Below are 27,160 nucleotides of genomic sequence, written 5' to 3'. Positions count from 1 at the left end.
GGGGNNTTATGTGACGGGGACCACGTAGTAAGTAAAGGACTAGAATATAATAAGTATATAGGCAGGTATATAAGTAAGTAATTAAATAGCTGCTTATAAATACTATATAAGTAAAGTATATACCTGCCTTAAGTATATTACTTTTTTTTATAATAGCGCTTTTACTTATTTTAAAAGTAATTATATTTATTTTACTACTTTAATATAATAATAATATATTTATTAAATATTACTTATATTTATAAGCAGGGTTAATATAAGTTATAAAAAGGGAGTAAAAAGGAAATATATATAAAAAGCCTAGTTAAGTATATTATATATATAATTATTAGCACTGCTATAATTAAAAAAAGGAAAAGTAAGTATAAGGCTTAATATAGTACTTATATTAGTATTAGTATTAGTAAAGTTAAAATTTATAAAAGTAAAGTAAGCTTAAATTAGCTATTATAATATAGTATTATATATACTTTATTATATTTTTATAATAAATATAAATATATTAAATAAAATAGCCTGCTAGCCTTTTTTATTACTTTTTTTTTTTATACTAGTTTTATAATATATAAAGGATTTTATATAGCTACTTTAATAAAGCGCTATACTTTATAAAGCTAGATACTAGTAGTAAATATAATATTAATATATTAGTATTTATACTTAGCCTTTTTATATTTAAAATAAATATAATTATAATTATAATAGTAGTTTAGCTTTTTCTTATAAATTATATAGTTAATATAATTATAATAAAAATACTTAACTTACTTAAAAAAAGCAGCTGCCTTATTTTTAAAATTTTTATTAATAATATATAAGCTAGTAGTATAATAAAAAAAGGAAGAAAAAAAAGTAAATAAGTTATACTTATTCTTAGCAGCTTTATTAAAACTAAAAGGATTAGTATTATTAAAAAGTAAAAGGTTATTAAATATTATAAAAATATTAGCTATACTTAATAAAAACTAAGGTTATACTTACTATTAAGAATATAAAAGGTATAATAATAATTAAATAAAAATAATATAGTAGTATTAAAAAAAGGTAAGTTAAAAGATTAAAATATAAAAAAGGAATAGTATATATAATTTATAAATATAAGAAAAATAATATATATATAAGCTATAGGCTTATTATAAGTAAATTTAAAGGCAGTTTAATAAATAAATTATATATAACTTAAAAATACTATAGTAATAAATACACTATTTATTATAAAAAGAATATAATTAAATAGTTATTTAAAATAAATTTATTTATTAATAATAAGTCTAGACTATATAATAAGACCTAGATTATTTATTAAATTATATATATATATAAGAAATATAAAAATAAATAATATATTTAAGAATAGTATAAGAATAAAAATAAATAAGGCCTAGCTTATATAATAAATAGTTAAGAAAGAAAAAGGAGGATAATAAAAAGGTATTAAGTAAAATTTTTTTTAAATATAGTAGTTTATACTAGGAAATATTTAAAGCTAAGCTAAAGAAGAAAGGTATATTATAAGCTTAGGCTTTACTTAAGCTTATTAATAGGTTAGGCTATTATAGCCTAATAGTTAATTTAGCCTAGGTCTGCTTTAAAGCTAGAGTATACTTAGCTAGGGTATATAATAAATAAAAGGTATATAAAGAATATACCTTTCCTTCCCTTAAGTATATATATTTATATATAAATGCTTACTTATAGTAGCTATAAGGCCAGTCTCTTAATATTAAATAATAAAAGTTATATAATAAAGGGTTAAAATATTAATAAACCTTTATGCCTATATAATAAAATTTATAATATATTATTAAAATTAAGTTTAAAAGCTATAATATACTTTTATAACTAGGTTTTTTTATATTAAAATAGTATTAAATTTATAATATATTAATAATTTATTATAAATATATTATTAATATATTATATTTATATTATTTTAAGGCTATTATTATTAAGCTTTAGTAAGCTAATTTAAGAATATTAAATAAGCTATACTTAATTTTAATATAATTAGCTACTTAAGTATATATATTAAGTATATAATTTTATTTATTATAATAATATTAATTTATTAACTATAATAACTAAACTAGACTAAATTAAATAATAATAAAATATAGTTTAGCGCTTTTATTTTATTAAGTAGCTTTAAAAAGCTATTAAGTTATTAGGATTTTTATATAATATATTAGTAATTTATTATTAATAAATAGTAAATATATTTTACTTATATAATAGCTTCTTTTTACTATTATTATAATAAAAAGCCTTAAAAGCTAAATATTAAGTAGAATTTTAAACTTATTATTATTAAAAAAAAAACTAGTAAAAGCTTAAAATAAATTTATTATAAATATATTTATAATATATTTATAATAAACTTATAAGATTTTATAAAGGATATATTTATTTTAGCTTTAGTATTATATTAAAGAGGTATTTAACTTTAGTATAAAAGCTAATATAACTTATGCTTTACTTTTTAAAAATTTTAGCTAATTAAATTACAGAAAGTATAGGTTATATAAGGTTTTTTAATATAGTAAAAAATTTAAAAAAGTAGAGTATAGGTTATATTAGACCAGGGTGCATAGGTTATCTAAGGTAGCACCTTATCCTGGAGAGAGTAACTAAACAATTAAGAATAGATAGCGACGATGTTCTGTTCTTACAAGGTATCACTACTGTACTAGCTTTGGCTTTTAGACTCAATAACATGGTCATTATAGTACAGAATAGATGAAGATAGGAAGCATATAAGCATGAAGTTCACCGGATCTTGAGCGAAGCTCCTCATCTTCACAGCTCACTGTCGGATCGCCGCCACTTACATGCCCTACTTACAAGTGCGGAGTAGCAGCTCTAACCGCTGATAAGTCTGTGGATCAGTGCTGGTGTATCCTTCTCCTCGCAGGACCCCGTCCTCAGATGCTATTACCCGTTATCTGGATCCTGATCGTCGTTGTTGAGCTTGACTGCTCCGGGGATCGCACAGTGCTGTACTATCGCAGAGTTGCCCGATCAAGGCGATAAGCATCGTTCAACAGAAGCGGCCAACAATCCGTCATCTGACGCCCGCATACATCTGCTCCTCTCTGCCTGTCAAAACAAGAACAAAGGACATGGAGTGAGCTCAATATTAGCATCTGCTTCACCATGGACGGACTAACAATCTCCCCCTTCATCGCCTCCCTCCCCAAGGCCGAACTCCACGTCCACATCGAAGGCACCCTCCAACCATCTCTCCGCTGGAAACTCGCCCAACGCAACAACATCCCGCTACGCTTCAAGTCCCAAGAGTACCACACATACGAACAACTCCTCGACTCGTACAAAGTCACCTACAACCACCGCCCCGAACTCGGCGGCCCTAAAGATGTGCCGACATTTCTAGAGGCCTATTTCGCGGGCTGCGAAGTCCTGCTCCAGGAAGACGACTTTTACGAGCTCGGCATGGACTATCTGGCGCGGTGTCAGCAGATGAAGGTCTGCTATGCGGAGCCATTCTTTGACATCCAGGCACATACACGCCGTGGTGTTCCTGCTGAATCTGTGCTCAACGGCTACCTCAGGGCTCAGCGTGATGGCGCAGCCAAATACGGCGTGCGGTCCAACTGGATCTTCTGCTTCATCCGTGACGAGCCAGTCGAAGATGGTGAAGCTGCGTATTTGAAAGCTCTGCCATGGGGCAAATCTGGACACGGCCTCTTTCATGCTGTTGGTCTTGCTAGCAACGCCTATGAACGGCCTCCATCGTTGTTCAAGAGGGCGTTTGAGCGGGCCAGGGCAGATGGCCATCACATCACGATGCACTGTGACTTTGGACAAAAGGACACGCACGAACACATCCGTCAGGCCATCTATGAAGTGCAGACTGAAAGGATCGATCATGGTCTTGATGCACTCGATCGGGAGGAGCTGATACAAGGTCTGATCGAGCGAAATATTGGCCTGACTCTCTGTCCGCACGCGTATCATCGACGAACGGCGACAGAGGTTCTGTTTCCAAAGTTCCGACAGCTGCTCGATAGGGGCGTCAAATTCTGTATCAACAGCGATGATCCGGTGTATATGCACAATGTCTGGATTGATGGCAACATGGAAAAGGCATATCATTATGGGGGACTGTCGAAGAAGGAGATGGTGCAGCTGGCGAGGAATGCGGTCGACATGAGCTGGGCAGATGAGGCATTGAAGAGGGATATGTATGATAAGCTGGCCCAGGTAGATGTGAGCTGATGTCCGGTATACGCTCATTTACATACAGTAATACCTGTCAAGGCATATCTTGATGGAATCGACGCATGTTGATGCAGCATCCCTCGGCTGGGCTTGAGGCTGTGCTCCTTATGCAGGGAGGAAGGATGAAAGGATTAGACGACCGTAAGATGTATAAACATAGTAACGGCTCATTGAGCCGTCTCACCCATGCCGATCACTGCAATCCTATGCGAAGAGGCTGGCAAGGCTGAAGCATTGTGAAGTTGTGTGTAACTGCCACGCAGCATTCCTCAGTACAACCGATACAGCGAAGCGTAAGAGTAAGGCAATATATAATCGCTGGCTTATATTGTGCGAAGAGCGTCTTCCATAGGATGTCATCGTCGAGCATAACGAACATAACGCCGGAATATCCAGAGTCTAAAGCTCGCGGTGGACTTGTTGCAGCCTGCAGGGCACTACTGCAACGACGATCCAGCGCAGCGATGCACCCTCGTGTTAATTGGCGACACTCCATTTCAGGTTCGTCATACCCGTCAGCTTTCGAGTCTGGATTATCATGTCTCGCCCGTCAAGGTCAGGCAAGACACGAACACGTATGTGAAATGTCGTCACCAGGAGGATTGGGGGGTGCCTTGGCTGGAGTGATTCCTGCTGTAGGAGCTGTAAGGATTTGAGAGGATCTGCCTCCTCTAGTTCGACATTCAGCTCGCTTCCTTCAGTCTGCATTCCTGGTATATATTACAATGGCCGACTTACTGTCTCTTTGTCTTGATTCATGTTCGTAATACTTCTCTCCAGGCTACTCTGCAGGCTACCTAATAGATGAACTGGTTGATGTCTATTGTATACACATCATCATGTTTCCAAACATCTTCCTCGCAATTTCCGCTCTCGTAGCTTCAGTCACCGGTGCCGTTCTCGACCCCCGAAACGGATATCCAGGTCCGCATCATGGGGATCCTCGTCTCGTCTACCAGTTCGCCAACGGAACAATGCTTGAAAACATTGCCATCCGGTCCAATGGCAACCTTCTCGTCACCCTCACCGACAGGCCAGAGCTCTACGAAGTCAACCCATTCATCCCCAAGACGGCAAAGCTCGTCCACCGCTTCCCGGGTTACCTCGGCCTCCTGGGCATCACAGAAGTCTCACCAGACGTATTCACCCTCAACGCCGGCAACTTCTCCATCACGACCGGCCCAGCTGCAGGCTCGTGGGCAGTCTGGCAGGTTGCTTTCCACAAGGACCAGCCGAAGGTGTTCAAAGTCGTCGACATCCCTGGGGCCTTGTCCCTCAACGGCATGACCACTCTTGCGTCTACTCCCAACACCATCCTCGCTGCCGACTCAACCGCAGGCGTCATTTATAGCGTAAACACGCGGACCGGCAGCTACAAGGTGGTTCTGGACGACGAGACGTTCAAGCCCGCGGCTGACGCAGAGATTCCCATTGGCATCAACGGTATTCGCTATTTCGACCACTACGTCTATTATACGAATTCCTTCAAGCCTTTCTTTGGCCGCGTCCGTGTCAACAAAGCGGGATACGCCACCGGAAGCTATGAGGCTATCGCGACAGACGTTGTCGGCGATGATTTCGCCGTCACGCCACACGCGGCTTATATCGCAGGGAACCCGACCAACGTGGTCACCAAAGTGAACTTGTCAACCGGCAAAGGTGAGGTTATTGCTGGAAACCTCAACTCAAGCCTTGTTGCTGGAGATACCTCGGTGGCTTTCGGACGCACAAAGAAGGATAAGCATGTTCTTTATGTCGTTACTGTGGGTGGCTCGCTGAGTCCTGTCAATGGCACCTTTAGTGAGGGCGGCAAGATTGTGGCTTTAGATATATGAATCGAGGAGGATGATGCAAGTTGTGTCCCATATAGTTGAACCATTGTTACGACGTCTCCTTCATAGGCTTAGGGTAGTCGACTCCAATATATAATACCTCACTGCATAGAAATTGTATAGTCCAGAAATGCTGCCTTCTGTTTAGTTAACACATCAAGCATGCCATAACCTGCACAACCACATAGAGTGCTCGTCCGCTTACCGGGACTGCTGACCTTTGTTGATTTAAGCTTACAGGTGAGCTTGATCTTGTTCCCGTGCCTGCATCCATGCGTACTGAGAACAGAACAGATGCAACACACTCAAACATCCCTCTGCTGATCATGTTTCTTCATACCTCTCCTTGCGCGCAGAGTAGCAATCAGTGTGTCGTTCCATCTAGTGTGTTGCACTCTTGAATTATAAACAACCGGGTAAGTGACCCCTCTCGAGTCGCACATCTCCCCTGCTCTTCACCCATCCTCTGTCCGCGTTCATCCAATGCAACGCCATTAGAAAATCATTTGCATTGCCCTCATACGCCCTAATGAATCAAAGGCATCAATATTCCGAACATCGCATCCAGTTGGAGCGCTTCACTTGCCAGCCTAGCTCGACCGGGGAACTGTCTCTTCCCCCAAAGGGCCTCATGCACAACCTCCCACTATCCCTCACCCAACACACACACGATCGCCATTGGTGACACAACGAAATCGTGGGGAAACGACATCTGCCGCAAACCAAGTACCGGCTGAATCGGCAATGGCCACCGAAATCCGGGGTTAAGGCCTTGCTTTTCCGCGCCGATGAAGTCATTCGCATCTTTCACTGTGCAATAGAGGCAAAGTTACATGGCCTGTCTGCCCACAACGAGCATTGCGTAGCAACTGCATGCATGTTGGGTGATCGGCATGAGGGTGCCTCCATTCGATGCTCTACAGGACACGAGCTGTGCAACTATGGCCGAGCTTTATTCCGGACCCCTCATTGATGTCTTACGAGGGGTTGCAGTCATGAGTGAGGATATCGGATAGGTAGGTATAAAAGCTGCAAGGGACGCAATTGGGAAGGGATGACTGTGAGACTGTGCCTACAAGTCACGTCCGTGGCCGCTGGACATCAGTCCATACATGACCTATGACCCTCTAGCCATTCCTCTTGGTCTGAATCCTACCTCTATCTCCAAGTATAGATAACCCTCGTCGAGGAGAGGAACAATCGGACCTCGGACATGGGCTGCATCAGGCCTTTTCTCGCCGCACTCGGCATTTGTGCGAGCGTGGCGGTATCAACTACCGAGCATGCCGGCAAAGCATCGATTCACGACCTCGGCCTGCAGAAATGGACAGTGACAAACGAATACGGCAACATTACCGTGCCGGGCAAGTTTCCGTCACAGGCACATCTTGATCTTCATGCGGCTGGTGTGATCAGTGAGTCAATGACAAAATCAGAGTGATCAGAGTAAAAGTCTGCTAACCAAAGACTCACAGATGATCCGTGAGATGGCCTTTCCTGACATTTGACGTGAAGCATTGTTTGAACTGACGCGATAAACAGATATCACGGTCTCAACGACTTTGATCTGCGATGGATCGCGGCCCAGAACTGGACTTATACCAGCAAGCCCATCAGCGGACTGTAAGCGCGCGCATGAACAGCTCAGTTGAATTGACATTAACAAACAAACAGAAACAAACACTCAGACACGGAAACGTGGCTCGTGTTTGATGGCCTCGATACGTACGCAACCGTCAAGTTCTGCGACCATATCGTTGGAACGCCAGACAACCAGTTTCGACAATGGTTCTACGACGTCTCTTCCCTACTCGCAAGCTGTAAGGACGATCCCGTTCTCAGCATCAACTTTGGGAGCGTCCCTCGTATTATCAACGCCATCAACGCAAGCGACGACGTTCAGCGTAAGTAGCCTTATACACTACATTTACCCCGAGGCTTTGTGACTTAACACTTTTGTCATCCAGACTGGCCGGCCTCGGTTGTCTATCCCTTCGAGTACCCAAACCGCCAATGGGTTCGCAAGGAACAAAACGACTTTGGCTGGGACTGGGGCCCAGCGTTCTCCCCCGTAGGGCCCTGGCAGCCCGGACGCATCGTCCAGCTCAGCAAGGGAGGCGAACTGTATACCCTCAACACTGCCATTGACATCTTCCGAAAGGGCCAGTTCAACAACTTTGCGCCTGACCAGATTGCTCCCTGGGTTGTCAACGCGAGTCTCGATTTCGTGGGAACACTGCCTGAACACGCTTCCATGTCAGTGGTCATTACCGATGCCAAGGACGGTCGCTCTGTGCTGTATTCCGGGAAACTGGAGGACATCGCGCAGTCTGACATGACGGTCACTGGGTCCGTAACCATTGATGCCCACAAGCCCAAGCTGTGGTGGCCTCGAGACATGGGCGACCAGCAGCTGTACAACATTACAGTCTCCGTTAGCAGCCCAGGGTCTAAGACGCCTCTCCTGGTCTCCTCACGCCGCGTTGGCTTTCGTACCATCTTGTTCAGCTCTGGAAATATCACGGATGCGCAAATTGCCAGCGGCATTACCCCAGGAAACAACTGGCATTTTGAGATTAACGGCCACGAGTTCTACGCTAAAGGGGCTAATCTGATCCCCCCGGATGCATTCTGGCCGCGAGTCACGTCCGACAGGATGAACCGGCTGTTTGACTCTGTCGAGGCGCAAAACTTCAACATGCTTCGAGTGTGGTCTTCAGGCACATATCTGCCAGACTGGATCTACGATATCGCTGACGAACGCGGTGTGTTGCTCTGGAGCGAGTTCCAGTTCAGCGACACACTATATCCAGACAGTCCGGACTTCAAGGAGAACGTTGCTGGAGAAATCACGTACAATGTCCGTCGCCTGAACCACCACGCTTCGCTGGCGTGCTGGATGGGCGGCAACGAGTTTGAGAACCTGATGCTGCCGATTGCTCAGGGCGCGGATCCAGAGACTTACCCGTACGTCCTGGGCCAGTACGAGGATCTCTTCATCAAGACAATGTTCAACATCATTGCCGCCAACAGCCATTCCATCTCGTACAGCCCCTGCAGTGCAAACAATGGCTGGCTCGAGATTGATCTTGACCTCCCTGTTCCCATCGTCGAGCGGTACTACAACACCACCCCCGGACATATCTACGGCGACACCGACTTTTACAACTACGATACTGCCGTGTCCTTTGACACCTCTGTGTACCCAGTCGGGCGGTTCGCCAACGAGTTTGGCTTCATCAGCATGCCCAGCATCCAGACATGGAAACAGGCTGTTGATCCGGAAGATCTGTCATTCAACTCCACAACAGTTATTCTACGAAATCACCACTATCCCGCCGGTGGCTTGACGAGAAACATTCGCAACAGCACTCTGGGACAAGTCGAGATGACGCTGGCTGTAGAGCGATACTACCCAACTCCAGACAAGACCGATCCAGTAGCCAACTTTTCCTCCTGGTGCCACGCTACGCAGCTTTTCCAGGCAGACATGTACAAATCTGAGATTCAGTTTTACAGACGGGGCAGCGGCTTGCCGGAGAGACAGCTCGGATCTCTGTACTGGCAGCTCAACGACATATGGCAGGCTCCCACCTGGGCCGGCCTTGAGTACGACGGACGCTGGAAAGTCTTGCCGTATGTTTCTCGCAGGACGTATGAGCACGTTATTGCGTCTGCGTTTTGGAACTACACTTCAAACGATCTAGAGATCTGGGTTACTTCTGATCTCTGGGAGGCTGCGTCTGGTCAAGTGTCTCTCACCTGGGTCGATCTCAAGGGCAAACCCATAGAGAACAACGCCGGCATGCCCAAGTCTGTCGATTTCCACGTCGGCGCCATCAACACCACCCGGATCATCTCCACCAACATATCATCCAATCTCAAAATCCCAGACCCCAGAGACGCAGTCCTCATCATCCAACTCACCGCCGAAGGCAAACTCCCCAATGCGTCCAACAAGCAGCTCACGACTTTTACGCATCATAATCACTTCCTCCCCGTCTGGCCCAACCAGGCCAAAGTAACTGACCCCAGGCTGAAGTTGTCTTACAACAAGTCGACAAAGAAATTTACGGTCGAGGCTACGGCTGGCGTGTCGCTGTATACGTGGTTGACCCATCCAGCGGGCGTCTTGGGCTTCTTTGACGATAACGCGTTTGTGTTGAGGCCGGGTGAGAAGAAGGAAATTGGGTTTACTTTGCAGGAGGATACGACCGGGGGGAAGTGGGTTGAGGGAGTGACGGTGGAGAGTCTGTGGGATTTGACGACGCCATGATGGGTGATTGTGCTTTGTGCGGTAGCGGTAACAGTAAAGAGCTACTTGTAGTGAACCATAACCGTTCATCAACTTGCATCGGGATGTGTTGCAGTTATTGGGGATGCCGTTTATGAGACAAGTGAGGCTATGGTGTGTTCTTAGGCGCACACAACTTTAACGAATTCATCATCACATCGAATAGGTAGAGAAAGAAACACAAGTTATGAAAGACAAAACATTGCATCGTATTTCATGTAAAAAAAAAAAAAAAGTACAAAAATAATCATGACTCGAAAACAACTCTACAACAGATCACTACGTCAAAACCCACCACCCCTATCGTGTACCAAGCTCATCGCCAGATCAACCCCCCCTATCACTCATCCAGCGAGATCACCCTGGCCCTCTTGTCTTCTCGCAACTCACTCTGACTGCCCTGCCGACTGATACCACCTCGCTTCCGCTTTTTGTCTTCCTCGTTGGCCAGCCTCATCATGATGACGGACCAGGCGGGATGCTGAAGGGCATCCTCTGCCCTTGGCCGAGCCTGCGGATCCCAACAGAGCATGTCGCGGATAATCAGAGCCATGATCTTCTCATTCGTGGTGCCACTGCTGTTGATCTGAGCGTCCAGGTCGTCCAGGAGGCGACTGTGAATGTCTCTGGTGATTATGGTCTCAGATGGAAGGGCGATGAGGGTCGAGAGCCACGACATGGCCAGGGCCCAGACATCGGCCTCTTTCCCGTCGAGGTATTGCATGTCATCAACTAGCTGCCATCCATTGCCACCAGAAACGTCACCGAGCATTGCGTCGGCGTCGTTGAGGATCCTTTGAGCTAGCTCGGCTGTGTCGTTGCTGGGGAGTTCAGGGATCGAGGCGGTCGCGTCGTTGAGGGATGCACAGAATGATTCCATTGCCTGGTCGTCAGACTCTCCAAGAGACAGGCTATTAGCATCGTTGGGAACCGCGGCAGCAACAGCCTCATTCTCGCCCGTGCCCTGTGCTCCAGACTCATCAGGCGTGATCAGATCCCAGTATCGAAAGAAAAGCCCAGCTAGGAGCTCGGGCGCAATGCACAAGCTCTGCTTCGCCGTCTTAGTCGGCTGCATGCATACCGATAGGACAGCCTTCAGCTTCTTGACCGAATACCTGTCGGAATCAGGCATCTCACACCCTTCCTCGGTGAGAAGCAGCAATGATGTAGGCGAGATATTGCCGTGTCTGATGCCCATATCATGTAACTTGGCAAGCCCAACCAGGGTCTGCCTGAAGTAATGAATGCGGTCGTTGGCCGTCACTTCGTCCCAGGGCATGTCCTGAAAGCTGTGCTCAGCGACGGGCATGGAATATTCGATATATTCACAGTGGCATGGCCCGCCTCTCTCGTGGCGAAGGTTGTGACATAGCCTGCCGACGTTGCACCAGACGTCAAGGGCCTTCATGATGCCCTCTTGCGGCCCGATGTCGGTCCTGTATATAGCTTGAAGCCGAGTGACGATATATTGTCGGGCCATGGAGTCCTTTTTCGACACCTTCTCCACGACAAGGGGCTGCCCCGTGCGAACATCAATTCCGGCGGCCAGTCGTTTCTTTGGAAACAGCTTGTGTACTGCTATGTGCCAGTTGAGGTGGGCATCAGGCCCCGGGGTGAAGTTGAACAAGGTCGATGGGGCAAGGGAACCATAGAGGCAGCCGATGATGTTGTCAAATTGCTGGCCGATATAAACCTGGTCATCGGTGCTTTGGGAGACGAAGGAGATGAGGAAGCGATGCTCCCCGAACTGAAGATAGTTCTCTCGCTTCCAAAGAAGCGTCTGCATAGTCGTGTACTTGGTAAGCACCAAGTCCTGTCCGTCCTTGCCACCTCCCTCGTAAACGATCAAGTTCCCAGATCGGTTCTCAAAGACCAGCCCACCTGACCGAGGATGAAAGTAGAGGACAGCGTGCAGAGGGTGAATGTCCTGGCGAGCGGATGAAGCGCTGGCTGATGCTCCAGGCGGACAGAGGAGAATATCCGGCTGGGCGGCAGTCAGGCCATCCTCTGCGGACGATGGAGGCGCTCCGCTGCCAATCATCCATTTAGTGATGCTGCTGTCTTTCTCCATGGTCCACACGGGCACTGGTAAGACATAGCGGGCTTGGTCGCCAGGGGCTTCAAGGGCCGGATCGCCAGGCGCTTGAAGGGCCGAAGGGGATGTCGTCACCCGGACGAGTTCCAGGAGGTGGTTCGCTGCGGCATTGGCACCAGCGAAGACGACAAAGGGCATCGAGCTGCCGGTACGAACGATGCTCGAGGCGGGATCAGACACGTTTTCGTCAGTCATTGTTGGAAATTTTCAACCTTTCAGTCTCTGTCTCTTGTTTCCACAGATGATGTCGATGGTCTTTGGAGTAATTGAAGACTGTAGAATAGGAGCTGAAGTATCGAAGAATTCATCGAGATGCTTGAAGACTTATGTAGACGAATGCCATTTGGCTTCCAAAGCCACCTCAAGCAAATAGAACGAAATATGAAGTCATGAAAGGACATCTTGTATATGCTATATTGAGATACGAAGTGATACAAGTGCAAACACTTCTAGGCAGAGGGGCGTGAGGTGATACGGGCGACGCCCAATGCCCCTATTCAGACTATCAGGTAGTTGGGATTCAGCCCCAGGATGTTGTTTGTCCGTCGTACAAGTTGCGAAAGTTGAAGCTGTTGGTGAACTCGTTGGCTGTTATTCTATGTTGTTGGCTGAGCATTGCATAAGTGCAGCGACAAGCATCACGTGGCGGCTCTTTGTGCAACGACCGGCGATGGCAGCATCTGAGCAAAGAAAAAGGGAGCCAAATCACCTCGGGAGCTCCTCTCCCAACTCTCCCTTCCTCCATCCTCCAGTGAGTTCTACTCCAAGCCAAAAGCACTACGAGATCAAGAGAGCGCCAGTGCCAAACAGTCTTTATCTTTTCAACACACATCCTCATACCACCGTCATCATGAACAAGAGAAAGTCTGTTGTTGATGGCGAGCAAGCCCAGTCCTGCAAGAAGCCCAAGCTGGAGCCGCTCGATGATGCTCCTGATACTCAAGCACTCGACGCTGGCACCGCATCTTCAGCCCTCTTGTCCTCGGCGGCTCCCAAAGCCTCTGCCTCGGCCTCGGCCTCGGCCTCTGCTTCTTCTTCTTCTGATCCTGCCCCTGCCTCTGCCAACGCTGCAACCTTGGAAGCTCATGGCGCTCATGGTGCCCCAGGCCCCGAGCGTCGCAACAAGCGCAAGGCGGCGGACTATGCCGACTGGAGCCAGGCTCACGGGCCAGAAAAGAAACGAATCCAGATAGACTGGGAAAACTTCGACTTGGAAGCCTTTGAGGCCCTGGGCCGAGGAAAGAGTCCGCCCAAGCTCAACTTCGAGTGGAAAAAGCACGTCTACAAACCGCGACCGCCGCCGACTCCGTTTCAGCAGGCGTTTCGCAATGCTCCCAACGAAGTCCGTGCTATCTTTGCTGCATGGCCTCAAACGGACTCGGAAGACGAGCGGGAGAGAAACGGCCTGCCGAGCCCAGGCTCTTCCGTCAATGGAGACGCTGTCCAGCAACCTGCCGCCGCACCTGCACCTGCACCTGGAGCACACTATCTCATATCCATTCCTCGACCTGCACCTCGACCTGCACCTCAACCAGAGGAGGCCGCCGGCCCCAGCAAGCCCAACACTCGCGAGCCTATGGCCAGACAGGCAAGCGTGAGTGGCATCACACAAAGATACAGTCCTTCTTCAAGGTCGTCATCAGCTTCGCCGCCTCCTCGGTGGATGGGAGCATCTTCCTCCCGCCCGCGACTGAACAAGGGCAAAGCTCCAGCCACTCGCCCGGGCATCGAGGCACGCCACGCACCGCAGTCTTCCGAGAAGCAAATGCCACCCCTTGACAAGAGAAAGAAGAAGAAGAAGAACCACGGCCACAGGCACCGCAAAGAGCAAGACTCCGGCCCTCAAGCCAAACACTTGGAAGGCTTTCTACTCTCTACACGGTCTTCTAGACGAGGTGGCAAGTGTGAACTGTGGTATCTTGGTCATGATGGCATTGCAACGCGCAGTGTCAACAAGAAGTAAACTACTACTGATGAGGATCCAGGTTCCGAGTCTCAGTTGACTCAAGGGCATATCCGTTAACCTGGCAGGGCCGGGGGCAGCGGACAGCCTTTGAGTATTGCCAACTGGTAGTCGTTTGTGATGCATCTCATTGTCTCTGGCATGGTCGTCAATCTGACAGGGTCGGAGGCAGCGGCGTAGCCAGACAATGCAGTTGCTCACGGCATGGCTAGATCCTTTGACATGGTCGTTATCCTGGCAGGGCTGGGTGCAGCGGCGTAGTCACAGGATAGCTTGAGAAGCTGGATCCCCGACGATATGGAAGGGAGCATATGGGTTTTTGTTCATGATTTCTCTGTTTACGGCCGACGACGTTATTGCCTGATTTTTTGTCATTCTTTCCTACAGTTTGCTCTTTGTATTTACTCTTCGAGTTTAATGCCATGCTATTGTTGTTCTTGCCCGTCGCTGCTGAGCGTGAACCAATATTGCTACTCCTCCACTTGCTTCCTCTACGCCTTTGGGTATCGAGGGAGCAACGACGCTGGTGGGAGCCTTGCCATCGTCCGTTGAGCCCCGAGTCACACAAGAGAAGCCTGACGGTGTCACACAGATGGCGTGGAAGGGAAACGCGTAGGGAAAGGGCCATTCTCCATGATGGGCATATGATCAATTGTTTGTCTACATTAGGCAGACTGGGCGGCTACATACATACACACATGCAGTTCACTTGGCGCCTAACAGGCAGCAGATTGAACGCATCATTGAGCTGCGCCATGGCCTTTCTTCTGGGCCAAGGCAGAAAAGGCAGAAAAGGCAAAGGCAAGCAGCTATCCGTGTCTAATTCAGGTGCATTGGGCAGCAGTGCTTCTACTATTTTGGGGCTGAGAGCTGTTCAATTTATGTGCGGCAAGTTGCAGGATCATGTGCCGCCGTGTTCTTTGAGGTTGTTTCTTTGAACCAACGTCGAAATCGCTCACCATTACATTGGACTTTTCCAGGACAGGAGGATGGTCGGTGTAACTGCAATCTCACCAAGTCCCTGCAGGTAATTCTGAACAAAGGAAGCGTATGTGTACACACACTCTACTCTATCATTTCCTGTTCGCTATCCAGACTCTTTGACTGCACCATTAGGTATAGCTCTTCTTTGAACCATCCCTAGACATTTGAACCATGCATCGTGAGTTCAACCCGAAAGTATGCGGAATATCATGTATCCTGAACGCAAGTTGCATTCAGACATACCCGTGAGCTGCTCCGTAGACAACACAGTAGTGAACATGATCCTCTATGCCTCGGTGTGTTCAACCACCATTGAACGAACATCACCGGCGTTGGCGAGCTTCACGCTCTTCCATGTAGATAAATCCCGACGATAGCCCTCCCCTAGGAAGCCATCATCAACCATCACCAAATCATCCAATACATCACAAACTCACTACCTACCAAAGCATCCCCATCAAGCCCCAGTCCAGAACACCCAACCACACCGTCCACAATGACCAAAGCAAACCGCCTCCCCAAGCAAAACCACCACCGCCGTCGTGTCCAAAGCCGAAACGACAACAGCTACATCAACTCGCGCCACTTCATCCAAACCTCCAACCAAGAGTCCGCGTCCGAATCCAACGACTCTTCCGAGTACGACACCTGCTCTGGCTACGAGAGCGCCCCTGGCTATGACAGCTCGCTTGAACATTCGTCCGAATACGACCCCTTTTACGGATGCAGTTCATCTTCTGGGGCGCCCAGCTCCTTTGGCTCTCGCGATACCTCTCCCGATCTTGAGTCCCCTGACCAGAAGAGCGATAGCCCTATTGCTGACTTAAACAGTCCTCATCCTCTTGTAGCTCGCAAGGAGCGCATTGCCCAGAAGCAGAGCTCCGACGCTACGTCTAATGGGGTTGCCGATGCGAAGGACTCCAAGTCCAACGGCTCGCCTGACATGACCTCTTCCATTGCTTCCAATACCTCGAAGACTGGTTTCGCACCTGTCGAAGCGAACGCTTTCTCCAGCTCCCGCATGTCGAAGGAGTAGGAGTACTTGTCCAGGTTCGAGGTTGAGTATATCTGCTGCAGCGCTCCTAGTTCGGATGAACAACGACAAGCCGAAGTCTATCATCGAACTGACATCGAATGAGGTGTGAAGACGCTGGATCGTCTAGCTTCATTGCGGTGCGCTGGATAGTCTCTTGTTGCTGCTTAAGACGGAATGGTTGGGTGTTGTTGTTGTAGGATGGGTCACGGGTAATTGCATAGAGCAGAAGCTTTGTCATTCAATATAGTCCATCTCCATCAATAGCCTCTTGTCTGATGTGATATCCATGTGATTGACTGAGAAGATCAATAAGGAGCATTTAGTGCCCAAGCTGCTGAAGTCTTTGGCAAGAGGGGGCGACATTGACATGTGTGTCAAAGGATCAGACGTTCTTCAGCATAGGCTCTGTCAAGTACCTTGAACGTTACAAATTGTCTATACGAAGCATCGTGACGGTCTTCAGTTTCCGTGTTTCTATAACGTCAAAGAGTAGAGAAAAAGGAGGTCGCTGTGTAGGTAAGTAGTTCACCACGACTCAGACAAAAAACGCCATTCCCACATTTGCCCGCCGCCATGCTTCCAGAACCTACCTAAAAGAGCAACTTGATGGACGAAGAAGAGCGCCGTCCAAAGCCTCTTTTCGTCCGTTACGCCGGCGAACCGATCCAGTGGCAGGGCTAAAGAATTAGCAGCGTGGCTGATCTACTACCTGATCAGAGGAATGGAGTAACTAGACATCAGGAAGCCGTTCGTTCACTGCGTAGGCCGAACTCTGCATAAGGAATACAACAGTACTCGAAGATGGATGGGTGCTCAAGTACCTCGTCTGAAGCCATATATAGGGTATGTCTGTGGCGATGGAGGAGTGTTGGCTGTTGACCTCAGTTAATGCTCCAAGGCTTTAGTAAACTCAAACAGTCGTTGCAAGCCAAATTCAGCCACATTTACCTCCAACTATCGCAGGATGAATCCAATTATACCAAGGGCCTTGGTGTAGCATCACTTACAACACAAGGCATACCCATCTTCCAATATACGTGTTGTGGCTGCGCTTGTATAAAGACATAAAGCGACACCAACAGTGTAGAGTGCTGGCATATGGAGGAACACGACGTTCTTCCAGTTGCCGGAGAACCCTGCAGTCCGCAAAACGACGCGCCCCTTCAATGATTGAGCCACTTGCAGTTGCGCCGTCAAGCCTGTCAGGCGCATCCCAGTTTCAAGTAGAATAGGAAATGAACAATGGTTTGCTGTATCACTCTATAAGACCACTTCAACCATCACCACCTCTCAAGTATGATCCCACGCTCAGCCATGAATCACCTGACAAGAATATCAGCTTCTCTCGCCGTGAGTATGATTTCCCCCAGGAGGCACAGGGCTAGATACAAGACCAAAAGAAAACAGAGCAACTCGTCTGCATCCCACGTGAGCTGATAGGATCCAGCTTGGCTGCCATAATTATCCATGTGGTGGAGCAGCTCGCTCGACGAAGACTCTTGGCTCCCTTGGCGAGTTGTCCTAAGCGCCATCAACGACAACTTGACCACCAAAAGGATCCAAAACCCCGACCTTTTCACTCATGCTTCCCCAAACTAATTTGTCCTAGTCATACCAGCCTCTGAATATACACCCTGCAACAGGAGCCTTATCCCAGTCCCAGCCAGCTCAATCTTCAACCAAAAGTCTTCAGAAGACCTCGGTTAATGACTTATCTACCTTATGCAGGGGGAGCCTGCTCAGTGACCGCGTTCTAAGCGAGCAAGCCAGGGTATCGCGTGCCGCTCCAAGCCATCACAAGGTGGAGCTGCTTGGCTTCGGCTCATGGACTTGCTGGGAGCCCTTTCGAACTCCAGTACTAGCATCAGGTTGCGTGGTTCAGGCCTACTGTTGCAATATGCACCCTCGCACGAGATGCACCAGGAATCTGTGATATCAAAGAAGGTAAAAGAATTGCTCGCAGGGTATATAGCTTCATACGATATTAAGGAACAAGTAATAATCCAAGATATACAGCCAGCAACACTTCAAAGTCGTAAAATCATAGTGACACACACAACTCCCACCCGTCTCTCCCCATCCATCTCTTCCCAGCCATTGCAACTCAAGCCGGCAACTCCATAGGCGGCTCCTGTCTCTGCTCCTTCGGAGGCGCATAATAGGACCCAGGCACCTCGTGAACAACTCCTCCGCCATACGCCTGCATCGGATCCACAACTACCGAGGGCGAAGGCTTCGGCTCCACGGGCGTGTAATCCATCTCGTGAACCGTCGCTTTTGAGCTTCCTCCTCTCCGTCTGCGCAGAAAAATGAATGCAAGAATGCCGATGACGGCAATACCGCCTAGGGAGCCGCCTACTGCGCCGCCTATGACGCCCGCGTTGGATGACTTCTTTTGCTCCGTTGTCGGTGAGGTTTCGGCTTGTGAGGTTGGTGTTGACGTGCTTGTTGCCGTGTCTGGGCTGCCAGTCCTTGTGGGTGATGCTGATGATGAAGACGTTGATGTCGCCATGGTTGTTGGAGTTGAGGTTGTGCTCGTGCTCGTGCTCGTGCTGGTAGGCTTTGGAGCAACATTGATGGTTGTAAGCACAGTAGGCGTTCCTATCACAAAGTCAGTCATTCCGAGTTCCCTCTCATCAGCCCAGACAATCATCTCCTCAGCAATGCCATCCCCCTTCCCTACATACCTGGAAAGAACACCACAGCATCCTGATCACTACACGGATCCTCCTTCTCCTGCAGCGCAATGTTCGCCGCGTTGATACACCAATACAGATCCTGCTTCGTGTTGTCACACTTGGCCATGCCCTCTCCGCCGCCGACATTGTCCTGGCCCGGCGTCCCGCAGAAAGACGGGCACGAGGAGCTCCGAAACGTCTTGTCGGTGCAGCTGCCGCGCACAAACTCGGTCGCGCCGGGCTTCTTGAGCTCGTCGCCCGTGGCCTGGCAGATGCCGTTGGAGAGGCATGCGTATCCCGTGCCGCAGCAGACGGAGTTGGCGGTGCTGTCGGTGCAGGGGACGTCGCCGGGGGCGGGCGTGCCATCGGGATAGAAGCAGAGGGCGCTGGACTGGGTGACGAGGAGAGCGAGGAGAGGGCGAGAGAAGAATTTGCTAATGATGGCCATGTTGGGGGTTGTAGATGCGAGTCGATCTCTGCGTGTCATGAAATGATAGTCCTCCACGTGTGCGATTGTGACTGTAATGGCATACTGAGCCCAGCTCAGATACTGCAAAGAGTGGGAACAAGCAGGCAAACGAGCAGGATCAAATTCAAACGACGCAGGAACAAAAGGAAAAGAAAGGGAAAAGATCAGAGGAGAAGGAAGAAGAGTTCCAGAAGAACAGGAGGTGAAACTGATCAATGGCCCAACACGGCCACTCCCACTCGCGAGGCTCGACCCAGGGAATCGGTGTAGACACAAGCCGCTCCCGCTTTGCAAAGCTTTCCAGTCATACTAACAGCTGTACAGGCATAACAGAAGGATTCGACTCCATCTCGTCTACGGAGTATCCCCTACGAAATGACATAGTCTCCATACATTTACACTGCTCCTCTGACAACAGAGCCTCACAGTCTCCATGAGCCACACGCAAAAGCAAGGGTTCGTCTTACTATAAGTGGGAACCATGCCACAAGAGCGGAACAACAAAGCAACGAGGAACAGACCAATTGATACCTGGCAAAGCGTATTGGTAGGGGTCTTTAGGTACGATCAGTTGACAGGGACTGGGGGGGGGGGGGGGGGGGGGGGGAGGTTTCGTTGCTTTTTTAGGCTGTCATGGGTCGAGCGGGTTGTTGTTAGTTGCGCTATATGTCTGGGCGGAATGCAGGTGGGAAACAAATCCATGTTGATCGTATGAAGCAAACATGCGCTGCTCTTTGTTTCTGAGATGTACGTTACCGAAGCGATTGCTTCTGGGCTCGTACTTTACATACAATGAAAAGTAAAAAGCCCTAGATGTTACAATTGCGATGCATACAAGACCAGCCGCATATAGAATCCGGATATACAAGGCGGCTATGTGCAAGGACAAGTTGAAGCTGCAAATGGGGGCTGAAAATAGGCGCCGAACGACATGAAGCCGCAGCGAATGAACCGGCCCCTGACAAGTAAATACATGCACTACCCGTGAAACAGAGCAGGGCAAGAGCCGCAGTCGTTTCCTGAAGCGGTTTGCTCTATCGATGTGTCCAATCTCATCTCCCAATGCGGCGCCCAACAGCAAAGAACAACGCCTCCAATCTCAACACCGCCGTTTTAGTACATGTACGGAGACCCGAACCAACAACAACAACAGCAGCACCACCAAATCCCTCAATTTCCAATCAATTCATGCTCCTTCACGCGAGCCTTGCTCTATTACCGTAGAGGCCTGTAACATCTTCAGCAGCCATCAGCCTCGCCAGCCTTTCCCCCCTTGAGCGCCCATTTGTGCAACGCCATCGTTTGATGTACACTGACGTCAATCCTCCAACCTCTGCATACCTTACCTATCGCAGCCTCCATCAGGGGGGGCATCAGCATCGTCAACCCCCACACTTCCGACTTCATCCACCTCATTTCATACAATCACTCACTCACTCAATTCATTCCTCAATATCTCATCACCGCCATCATTCTCATCATCTCCGCACCTCTCATAGAAGCATCCATGCCGTAAAAAATCGCAACAATGCCCCTCATCCGCCCCCGAAGCACCGCCGGCATCGCCCTCATCACCACCCTCCTCCTCCTCTACCTCTGGACATCCTCAACTTCATCAACCCTATCAACCACTCCGTCATCATCATCACCACCACCCGTCTGGCGCACTCCCCAGTACGAATCCTACTTCTGGACCACCCTCCCCACAAACTACCCGCCCAAGCAAATCCGCCCTCTACCCACAACCTCCCCCCTCAAGTTCCCCAAAATCCAAGCCGCCTCGCCGTCCGAATTACCAGAAGCCCTCAAGACGCGCCTCCAGCGTCAAACGGCCGTCAAAGACGTCTTCTCCAAGTGCTGGGCCTCGTATAAACGCCACGCATGGAAAGCAGACGAACTCGCCCCCGTCTCAGGCGGGCAGAAGAACCCCTTTGGCGGCTGGGCCGCCACCCTCGTCGACTCCCTCGACACGCTCTACCTCATGGACATGAAGCCCGAGTTTGACGAGGCCGTCGCCGCCGCAGCCTCCATCGACTTCACCAAGACGGACCTGGACGAGGTCAACGTCTTCGAGACGACGATCCGCTACCTCGGCGGCTTCCTCTCCGCGTACGACCTCAGCGCCGACGCACGGCTGCTCTCCAAAGCCGTCGAGGTCGGCGAGATGCTCTACCACGCCTTCGACACGCCCAACCGCATGCCCATCACCCGCTGGGCCATCCACGCCGCCATGGCCGGCAAGAAGCAGGTCGCCCCGGCAGGCCTCCTCGTCGCGGAGATTGGCAGCCTGTCCATGGAGTTCACCCGCCTGTCCATGCTGACGCGCGACCCCAAGTGGTTCGACGCCGTGCAGCGCATCACCGAGGGCATGGCCGCGCAGCAAAACGCCACCGCCCTCCCGGGCCTCTGGCCCCTCGTCGTCAGCGCCCAGGACGAAATCTACAGCGTCGGCGACACCTTCACCCTCGGCGCCATGGCCGACAGCGTATACGAGTACCTCCCCAAGATGTCCGCCCTCACAGGCGGCCAGCTGCCCGTCTACCGCGAGATGTACGAGGCCGCCATGGCCACCGCCCTCAAGCACAACCTCTTCCGCCCCATGACGCCCTCCAACCAGGACATCCTCGTCGCCGGCACCGTCAAGGCCGACGGGGGCGTCAAGACCACGCTCGAGCCCCAGGGCCAGCACCTCGTCTGCTTCCTCGGCGGCCTGCTCACCCTCGGCGGGAAGCTCTTCGGCAGACAGCAAGACCTCGATGCCGCGCGCAGGCTCGTCGACGGCTGCGTATGGACCTACAAGGCCCTCCCGCGCGGCATCATGCCCGAGACCTTCTTCATGCTGCCCTGTCCCTCGTCAACCTGCGCCTGGGACGAAGCCTCCTGGAAGAGGGGCGTCCTCGCCCGCGCCGCAAAGGACGCGGCGGACAAGGCATCCGACGACGACGACGCAGACGCCATCATCTCACGCGACCGCCTCCCCAAGGGCTTCACCTCCATCCCCGACAGACGCTACATCCTGCGCCCCGAAGCCATCGAAAGCGTCTTCGTCTCCTACCGCGCCACGGCCGAGCCGTCCCTCATGGAGTCCGCGTGGGACATGTTCACGGCCATCAACGCCACGACGAGCACCCGGCTGGCCAACTCGGCCGTCTGGGACGTCACCCGCCCGATGGGCGAGGATCCCGGCATGGCGGACTCGATGGAGTCGTTTTGGATGGGCGAGACTCTCAAGTACTTTTATCTCGTGTTTGCGGCGTGGGACGACGTCAGTCTGGATGAGTGGGTGTTCAACACCGAGGCACATCCTTTTAGGCGGCTTTTGCCATGAGCGTTGGGCATCCCCCATTGATGATGTGGTTGATTGATTGATACTCACTCGGAGATGAAGATTGTGTATGTACAAGGCAAGGGTCGGTTCAAGAAAGAGTAGGGTCGAGGCAAAGAGGGACGGATCCCAGACATTGTTCAGCTTCACGGGCAGGCATCATCGACTTGGTGTCGTCCACTACACCAAATAGGACGCGGCTCCTCTTCTGGCAGAGCTTCATGTCTACTGTCACATCGAATGTCCTTTTTCGAGATACAAAGTCATCGTGAACTTGCACATGAGCCTCAAGGGGCGTGCAGACAGACGCGTCAGAAGAATACACCACATCACATGGCAGGAAACGAGTCAGGTATAAGCCATTCAATGTCTTAATCTACCACAACCACATGTATCCAAGCTGTACATGTCCCAATTAAAAGAAAGACTCCAGAGAACGAATCGAAGCGGAAAGCAAAGAGGTTCAACGCCCCATCCTGTCCAAATCCCGTGTGCCCAATGCCTGCATTAACCCTCCCAAAACGCCGTCCATTAAAGCCAAACCCCAACATTAGCAAAGCCCCTTTGCATTTTGTTCAGTAGTCGTCATCATACGTTTGATCTCGGTTTAAACGAGTCAAAATCTTTGAACAAAGGGAATGTAGGAAAGGAAAAAAAAAGTTCCAAAAGCAAAAGAAGTTAAGGACAGAGAATCGAAGCAAAGCAAGCTTGCAAGTGGAACAGAAAAAAGGCCACACAAAAGAGAGTAGAGTATTGATACAACAATCGAGCAAAGAGCCTTGGCGCCATGGAGGCTACCGCAGTGTGTTGAAGTTGAGCTCGCCCGTCATTGCATTCATGTTGTGAAAGTGCTGCTGCTGCGGCTGGCTCGGCATCGCAAAGCTTCCCTGCCGCTGCGGCGGTTGCCGCATATTGACCATGTTGCCCATGTGGATGTTCGATTGCATGCCTGGCCGCATATTCTGCCCGGCGCCCATGTGCTGCGGCGACGCCAGGTTGGGCGATACCATGCTCTGCGGAGATGCAATGTTGGGCGGCGTCACCATGTTCATGTGCTGTTGGCCCATGGGGTCGGGACAATGGTTGGGCGACGGTTGGCCCATGTGCTGATGCGACTGGTTGCCCATGGGACTCATAACCATGCCCGGCATGGGCGTGCAGGCATAGCCGTTCATGCCGTGAGGATACTCCAACGTGGGAGACATCATCGGCGGGGAGCTGACAAAGGACGCGGTCATCTCCGAAGGCTGGCGGGCCACGGGCGTCGAGCTCGGGTTGCCGTGGGGATCCAAGCCTCCATTTATGTCCATGGCAAACTTCTTGTCGTACTCCTCGATGGAGTACTTGCGGTCAAAGTCGGCATCCATCAGTGGCATCTGCGGCGGCTGGGCCATGCCGGCATTGCCGAAACCGTCAAAGATGTCGAGGTTGGCCATGGTGACCGCCTCGGGAGCGTCGCGGAGCATGGGATCCACCAGGCGAGGGAGGATCTCGCTGACCTTGCTCATGAGAAGGGGCAGGAAGCGGTAGTCGTCTCCCCTCGCGGCGGCCACAATGGCAATGATCTGAGCCAGGTACTGCTGGGGTCCCACGGCAAAGGGGTCGCGGGAAGGCGCCTGCATGCCGAGGTACTCCGTCATGGAGTAGGCACACTCGATGAGCTTCTCAATGAGCCCCGACTTGAGGAGCTCCATGCCTTGGCCGGGGAAATGCGAGGCCATGTTCATAAGCATTTCCCTCGACATGTTGACGGGATGCTGGAAGCCAAAGGACTGCTCGGCATTGTTGCCCACGACCCTGTTGGTCAGCTGCCACACCGTGTTCTTGAGCCACTCCTGGTTGGAGGCAACATTGTCCCACGATGGGTCGCGGCACATGTAGCCCTGGATCAACTCGTTGTGCTCCTTTTGGAGCTTGCTGATGTACTGGGGTGACAGGTGGCTGCGGGTCTTGTTCCAGGCATTGGTGAAGGCGTCATCAAATGGCTGGAAGAGGTTCACCAGGAGAATGAAGCCGCTGAGCTGGTGGGCAAAGGGGTCATGGGGGTCATCTGCGGGACTGGGGAGAGCGATGGTGGCCTGCAGACTAAGGGGACGTTGTCGCTGGATGGCATATGCCCTGTGTTTCCAGGCGGGTTAGCTGACCGTCTCAAGGATGAAGCAATTAGGACTACTACAAACCTCTCAATGACAAAGAACAGCCAGTACATTCGGCGCAGACGAGCTGCCTCGGCGGCATCGAAGCCCTGGTAGTAGCTATCCATGTTCATGCCGGCCATCTGGATCATGGTGGTGGCCTCGCGCAGATAGAACCACGCCTTTTCGTGCATCTCCTGGGCGTAGCAGCAGCCAAAGAGGAAGTAGTTGGTCGCCAAGGCGTTGGCAGTGATCTGGTCCAGGTAGTCGTATCCCTTGCGGACTCGCAGCGCCTCTTCGGCCAGGAGCTGGGAAGCGACAATGTTGGCGCCGGGGACCAGCTCCAGGTTGTAGGGCTCTCCGGAGGGCATGGCCATGCCGGGCTGCAGCAGGACAAAGGCACACATGGAAGCCATCAGGCAGTAGGCGTCGCGGTTCTGCTCCATGTAGAGGACCTGCTGCTCGACGAGCCCGCGGTCGAGGATGGGCGCCTGGGCGTTCATGTTGTCGAAGAAGAAGTTGAGGCATTCCTTGACCATGTCGCTGGTCAGCATGCCGAGCGTGGGCGCAGAGCTCGGGTCGGGGGGCGTGCCGGCGGCGCTGTTGATGCGGTTGTGGACCTTTGCGGCGAGGCTCGTCTGGCGCTGGTTCTCGCGCAGCTCGCTGATGATCTTGGCGCGCGAGCCCTTGGGGCCCTTTTTCTGGGGGATGGCATTGTAGGTGCATGAGAGCTGGGCGGTCGAGCAGTTGCGGCACGGGTTGATGCCATCGCACTTGACCTTGCGCCGGTGACAGGCGTCGCACGCCCGCTTGACGGCCGATGTCATGATGGCGGGAGACGAGAGACAAGCCGCGTGTGGAAGGGGGAGGTATTCGAGATGCTGAAGCGGCGCGATGCCTGGGGAGACGTCGTCCTTATGGCAAAGGCAAGCAGGGAATTGGTCCGGCCTCCAGGACGAGTTGGTCGAGCGAGATCGCTTCCTCTCGATCTGCGGGGAAGCAGAGCAAAGCGTCGATTCTACGGCCGCCGTGCAGCGACTGGTGCAGTGCCAGGTGATTTAGGGCGGCCTTTGGTCTGGCTTGGCCTGGGTGCGGACGGCAAGATTCGAGGTCAGGTCTTGGTTGAGGGCATGTATGTCTATGTACGATATTCGGCCCTTTCGAATGCGGGCCAGGAAAAAAAAACGCGGGGAGAGTCGCTTATTAGGCGGAGTCTGGGGTCGAAGAGCCAGGGAGTCGGGCGGGAGGGCTCACGAGGGTTGCAGAGACGCTGGACGAGCGCCGCGAGAGTGAGGCCGTGGACGCGGCGATCGAGGAGCGTTTGCTGGCGGTTTTGCGCGATTGTCTCGCTGGCGACGGAACAGAGACGAGTTTGGAGGAGGAAAAGAAATGGGTCAGTCAGCAGCGGGAGAGGAGAATGGAGAGGGAAGGGAAGGGGAAAGGACTCGACGGGCTCCAGTATGGGGATTCAGGCAGTTTTTGGGGGGGCGCCAGTACGTAAAAACAACCCGGAACACGCACAGTGGGCTTGGAATGAAGGGGACAGGGGACAGGGCCAGAGACAAGAGAGGGAGCATGGATGACAATGGGAACCTTGCACCTTGCACACAACCACACAACCTACCAGGTACCTAGGTAGGTACCTACGTACTACAGCCCCCGGGGGCGGGACCGCAGAAATTGGGCTGGGGCCAGGGCTGAGGCAGCTGGAGAGGAGACGAGAGGAGAGACCTGGTGAGGTGACGGTGCTGCTCCTTGGGGTTTAGGCGGGGGCGGAGACGGGCTGGCGCCGACGAGATGAGCCGTGCGTGCTGCTGGCTGCCTGTACTGTGCGACGGCCCGGAGCAGCGAGCTGAGCGCTGCAAGACTGCTGGAAGACGCGCTGGAACTGTCGCGCAACTGCCTGGCCCGTCCACCGCAGCATCACCGCCTGTGCTGCCATGTTGCTGATGTGCCTCTCAGGAGCGCGGGTTTTTTGTGGGCGCAGCAACGTAAGACTTGCACTGTGTTGCTTGGGGCTCCTCGGCTACGACTGCCTGGCTGCCTTTTTTTCTTCAGCGCGCCTGCAGGCATCGGGGAGCAGTGGCACAAAACTGGCGGAAGCCGGGGC

At 50.7% G+C, this 27,160-nt stretch overlaps 9 protein-coding genes across 9 annotated transcripts; 6 read left to right on the top strand and 3 right to left on the bottom strand.

The window, feature by feature from the left end:
* Positions 1-3,153: 3,153 nt before the first annotated feature.
* On the top strand, positions 3,154-4,236 carry TRIREDRAFT_69753 (uncharacterized protein; the record flags this gene model as incomplete). The annotated part of the gene is made up of 1 exon (XM_006969305.1): positions 3,154-4,236. One exon carries the CDS (start codon positions 3,154-3,156, stop codon positions 4,234-4,236), a length of 1,083 nt encoding a protein of 360 aa, XP_006969367.1.
* Positions 4,237-5,078: 842 nt separating this feature from the next.
* Positions 5,079-6,074, top strand: TRIREDRAFT_69692 (quinoprotein amine dehydrogenase beta chain-like protein; the record flags this gene model as incomplete). Its single annotated transcript, XM_006969304.1, has 1 exon — positions 5,079-6,074. The coding sequence occupies one exon, from the start codon at positions 5,079-5,081 to the stop codon at positions 6,072-6,074; it is 996 nt and encodes a 331-aa protein (XP_006969366.1).
* Positions 6,075-6,702: 628 nt separating this feature from the next.
* TRIREDRAFT_5836 (glycoside hydrolase family 2) lies at positions 6,703-10,347 on the top strand (the record flags this gene model as incomplete). Its single annotated transcript, XM_006969225.1, has 7 exons — positions 6,703-6,752; positions 7,151-7,154; positions 7,393-7,486; positions 7,587-7,590; positions 7,677-7,694; positions 7,746-7,975; positions 8,039-10,347. 7 exons carry the CDS (start codon positions 6,703-6,705, stop codon positions 10,345-10,347), a joined length of 2,709 nt encoding a protein of 902 aa, XP_006969287.1.
* A 140-nt stretch (positions 10,348-10,487) lies between these two features.
* Positions 10,488-12,655, bottom strand: TRIREDRAFT_111958 (uncharacterized protein; the record flags this gene model as incomplete). Its single annotated transcript, XM_006969263.1, has 2 exons — positions 10,488-10,501; positions 10,756-12,655. The coding sequence occupies 2 exons, from the start codon at positions 12,653-12,655 to the stop codon at positions 10,488-10,490; spliced, it is 1,914 nt and encodes a 637-aa protein (XP_006969325.1).
* A 655-nt stretch (positions 12,656-13,310) lies between these two features.
* On the top strand, positions 13,311-14,368 carry TRIREDRAFT_111957 (uncharacterized protein; the record flags this gene model as incomplete). The annotated part of the gene is made up of 2 exons (XM_006969303.1): positions 13,311-14,054; positions 14,351-14,368. 2 exons carry the CDS (start codon positions 13,311-13,313, stop codon positions 14,366-14,368), a joined length of 762 nt encoding a protein of 253 aa, XP_006969365.1.
* A 1,535-nt stretch (positions 14,369-15,903) lies between these two features.
* Positions 15,904-16,443, top strand: TRIREDRAFT_111956 (uncharacterized protein; the record flags this gene model as incomplete). Its single annotated transcript, XM_006969302.1, has 1 exon — positions 15,904-16,443. One exon carries the CDS (start codon positions 15,904-15,906, stop codon positions 16,441-16,443), a length of 540 nt encoding a protein of 179 aa, XP_006969364.1.
* Positions 16,444-18,547: 2,104 nt separating this feature from the next.
* On the bottom strand, positions 18,548-19,569 carry TRIREDRAFT_111955 (uncharacterized protein; the record flags this gene model as incomplete). The annotated part of the gene is made up of 2 exons (XM_006969262.1): positions 18,548-19,044; positions 19,131-19,569. 2 exons carry the CDS (start codon positions 19,567-19,569, stop codon positions 18,548-18,550), a joined length of 936 nt encoding a protein of 311 aa, XP_006969324.1.
* A 743-nt stretch (positions 19,570-20,312) lies between these two features.
* On the top strand, positions 20,313-22,918 carry TRIREDRAFT_111953 (glycoside hydrolase family 47; the record flags this gene model as incomplete). Its single annotated transcript, XM_006969301.1, has 3 exons — positions 20,313-20,337; positions 20,708-20,712; positions 21,266-22,918. 3 exons carry the CDS (start codon positions 20,313-20,315, stop codon positions 22,916-22,918), a joined length of 1,683 nt encoding a protein of 560 aa, XP_006969363.1.
* Positions 22,919-23,249: 331 nt separating this feature from the next.
* TRIREDRAFT_52368 (uncharacterized protein) lies at positions 23,250-26,412 on the bottom strand. Its single transcript, XM_006969261.1, has 2 exons — positions 25,096-26,412; positions 23,250-25,033 (listed from the first exon to the last, which is right to left on the bottom strand). The coding sequence occupies exons 1-2, from the start codon at positions 25,875-25,877 to the stop codon at positions 23,710-23,712; spliced, it is 2,106 nt and encodes a 701-aa protein (XP_006969323.1). The 5' UTR covers positions 25,878-26,412; the 3' UTR covers positions 23,250-23,709.
* Between the last annotated feature and the right edge of the window lie 748 nt (positions 26,413-27,160).

This window comes from Trichoderma reesei (genome assembly GCF_000167675.1).
Source record: "Trichoderma reesei QM6a unplaced genomic scaffold TRIREscaffold_30, whole genome shotgun sequence".
In the NCBI taxonomy this organism is placed as follows: Eukaryota; Fungi; Ascomycota; class Sordariomycetes; order Hypocreales; family Hypocreaceae; genus Trichoderma; species Trichoderma reesei.
The sequence above is the reverse complement of the archived record's forward strand: the minus strand, read 5'-3'. Positions and strand labels throughout refer to the sequence as shown.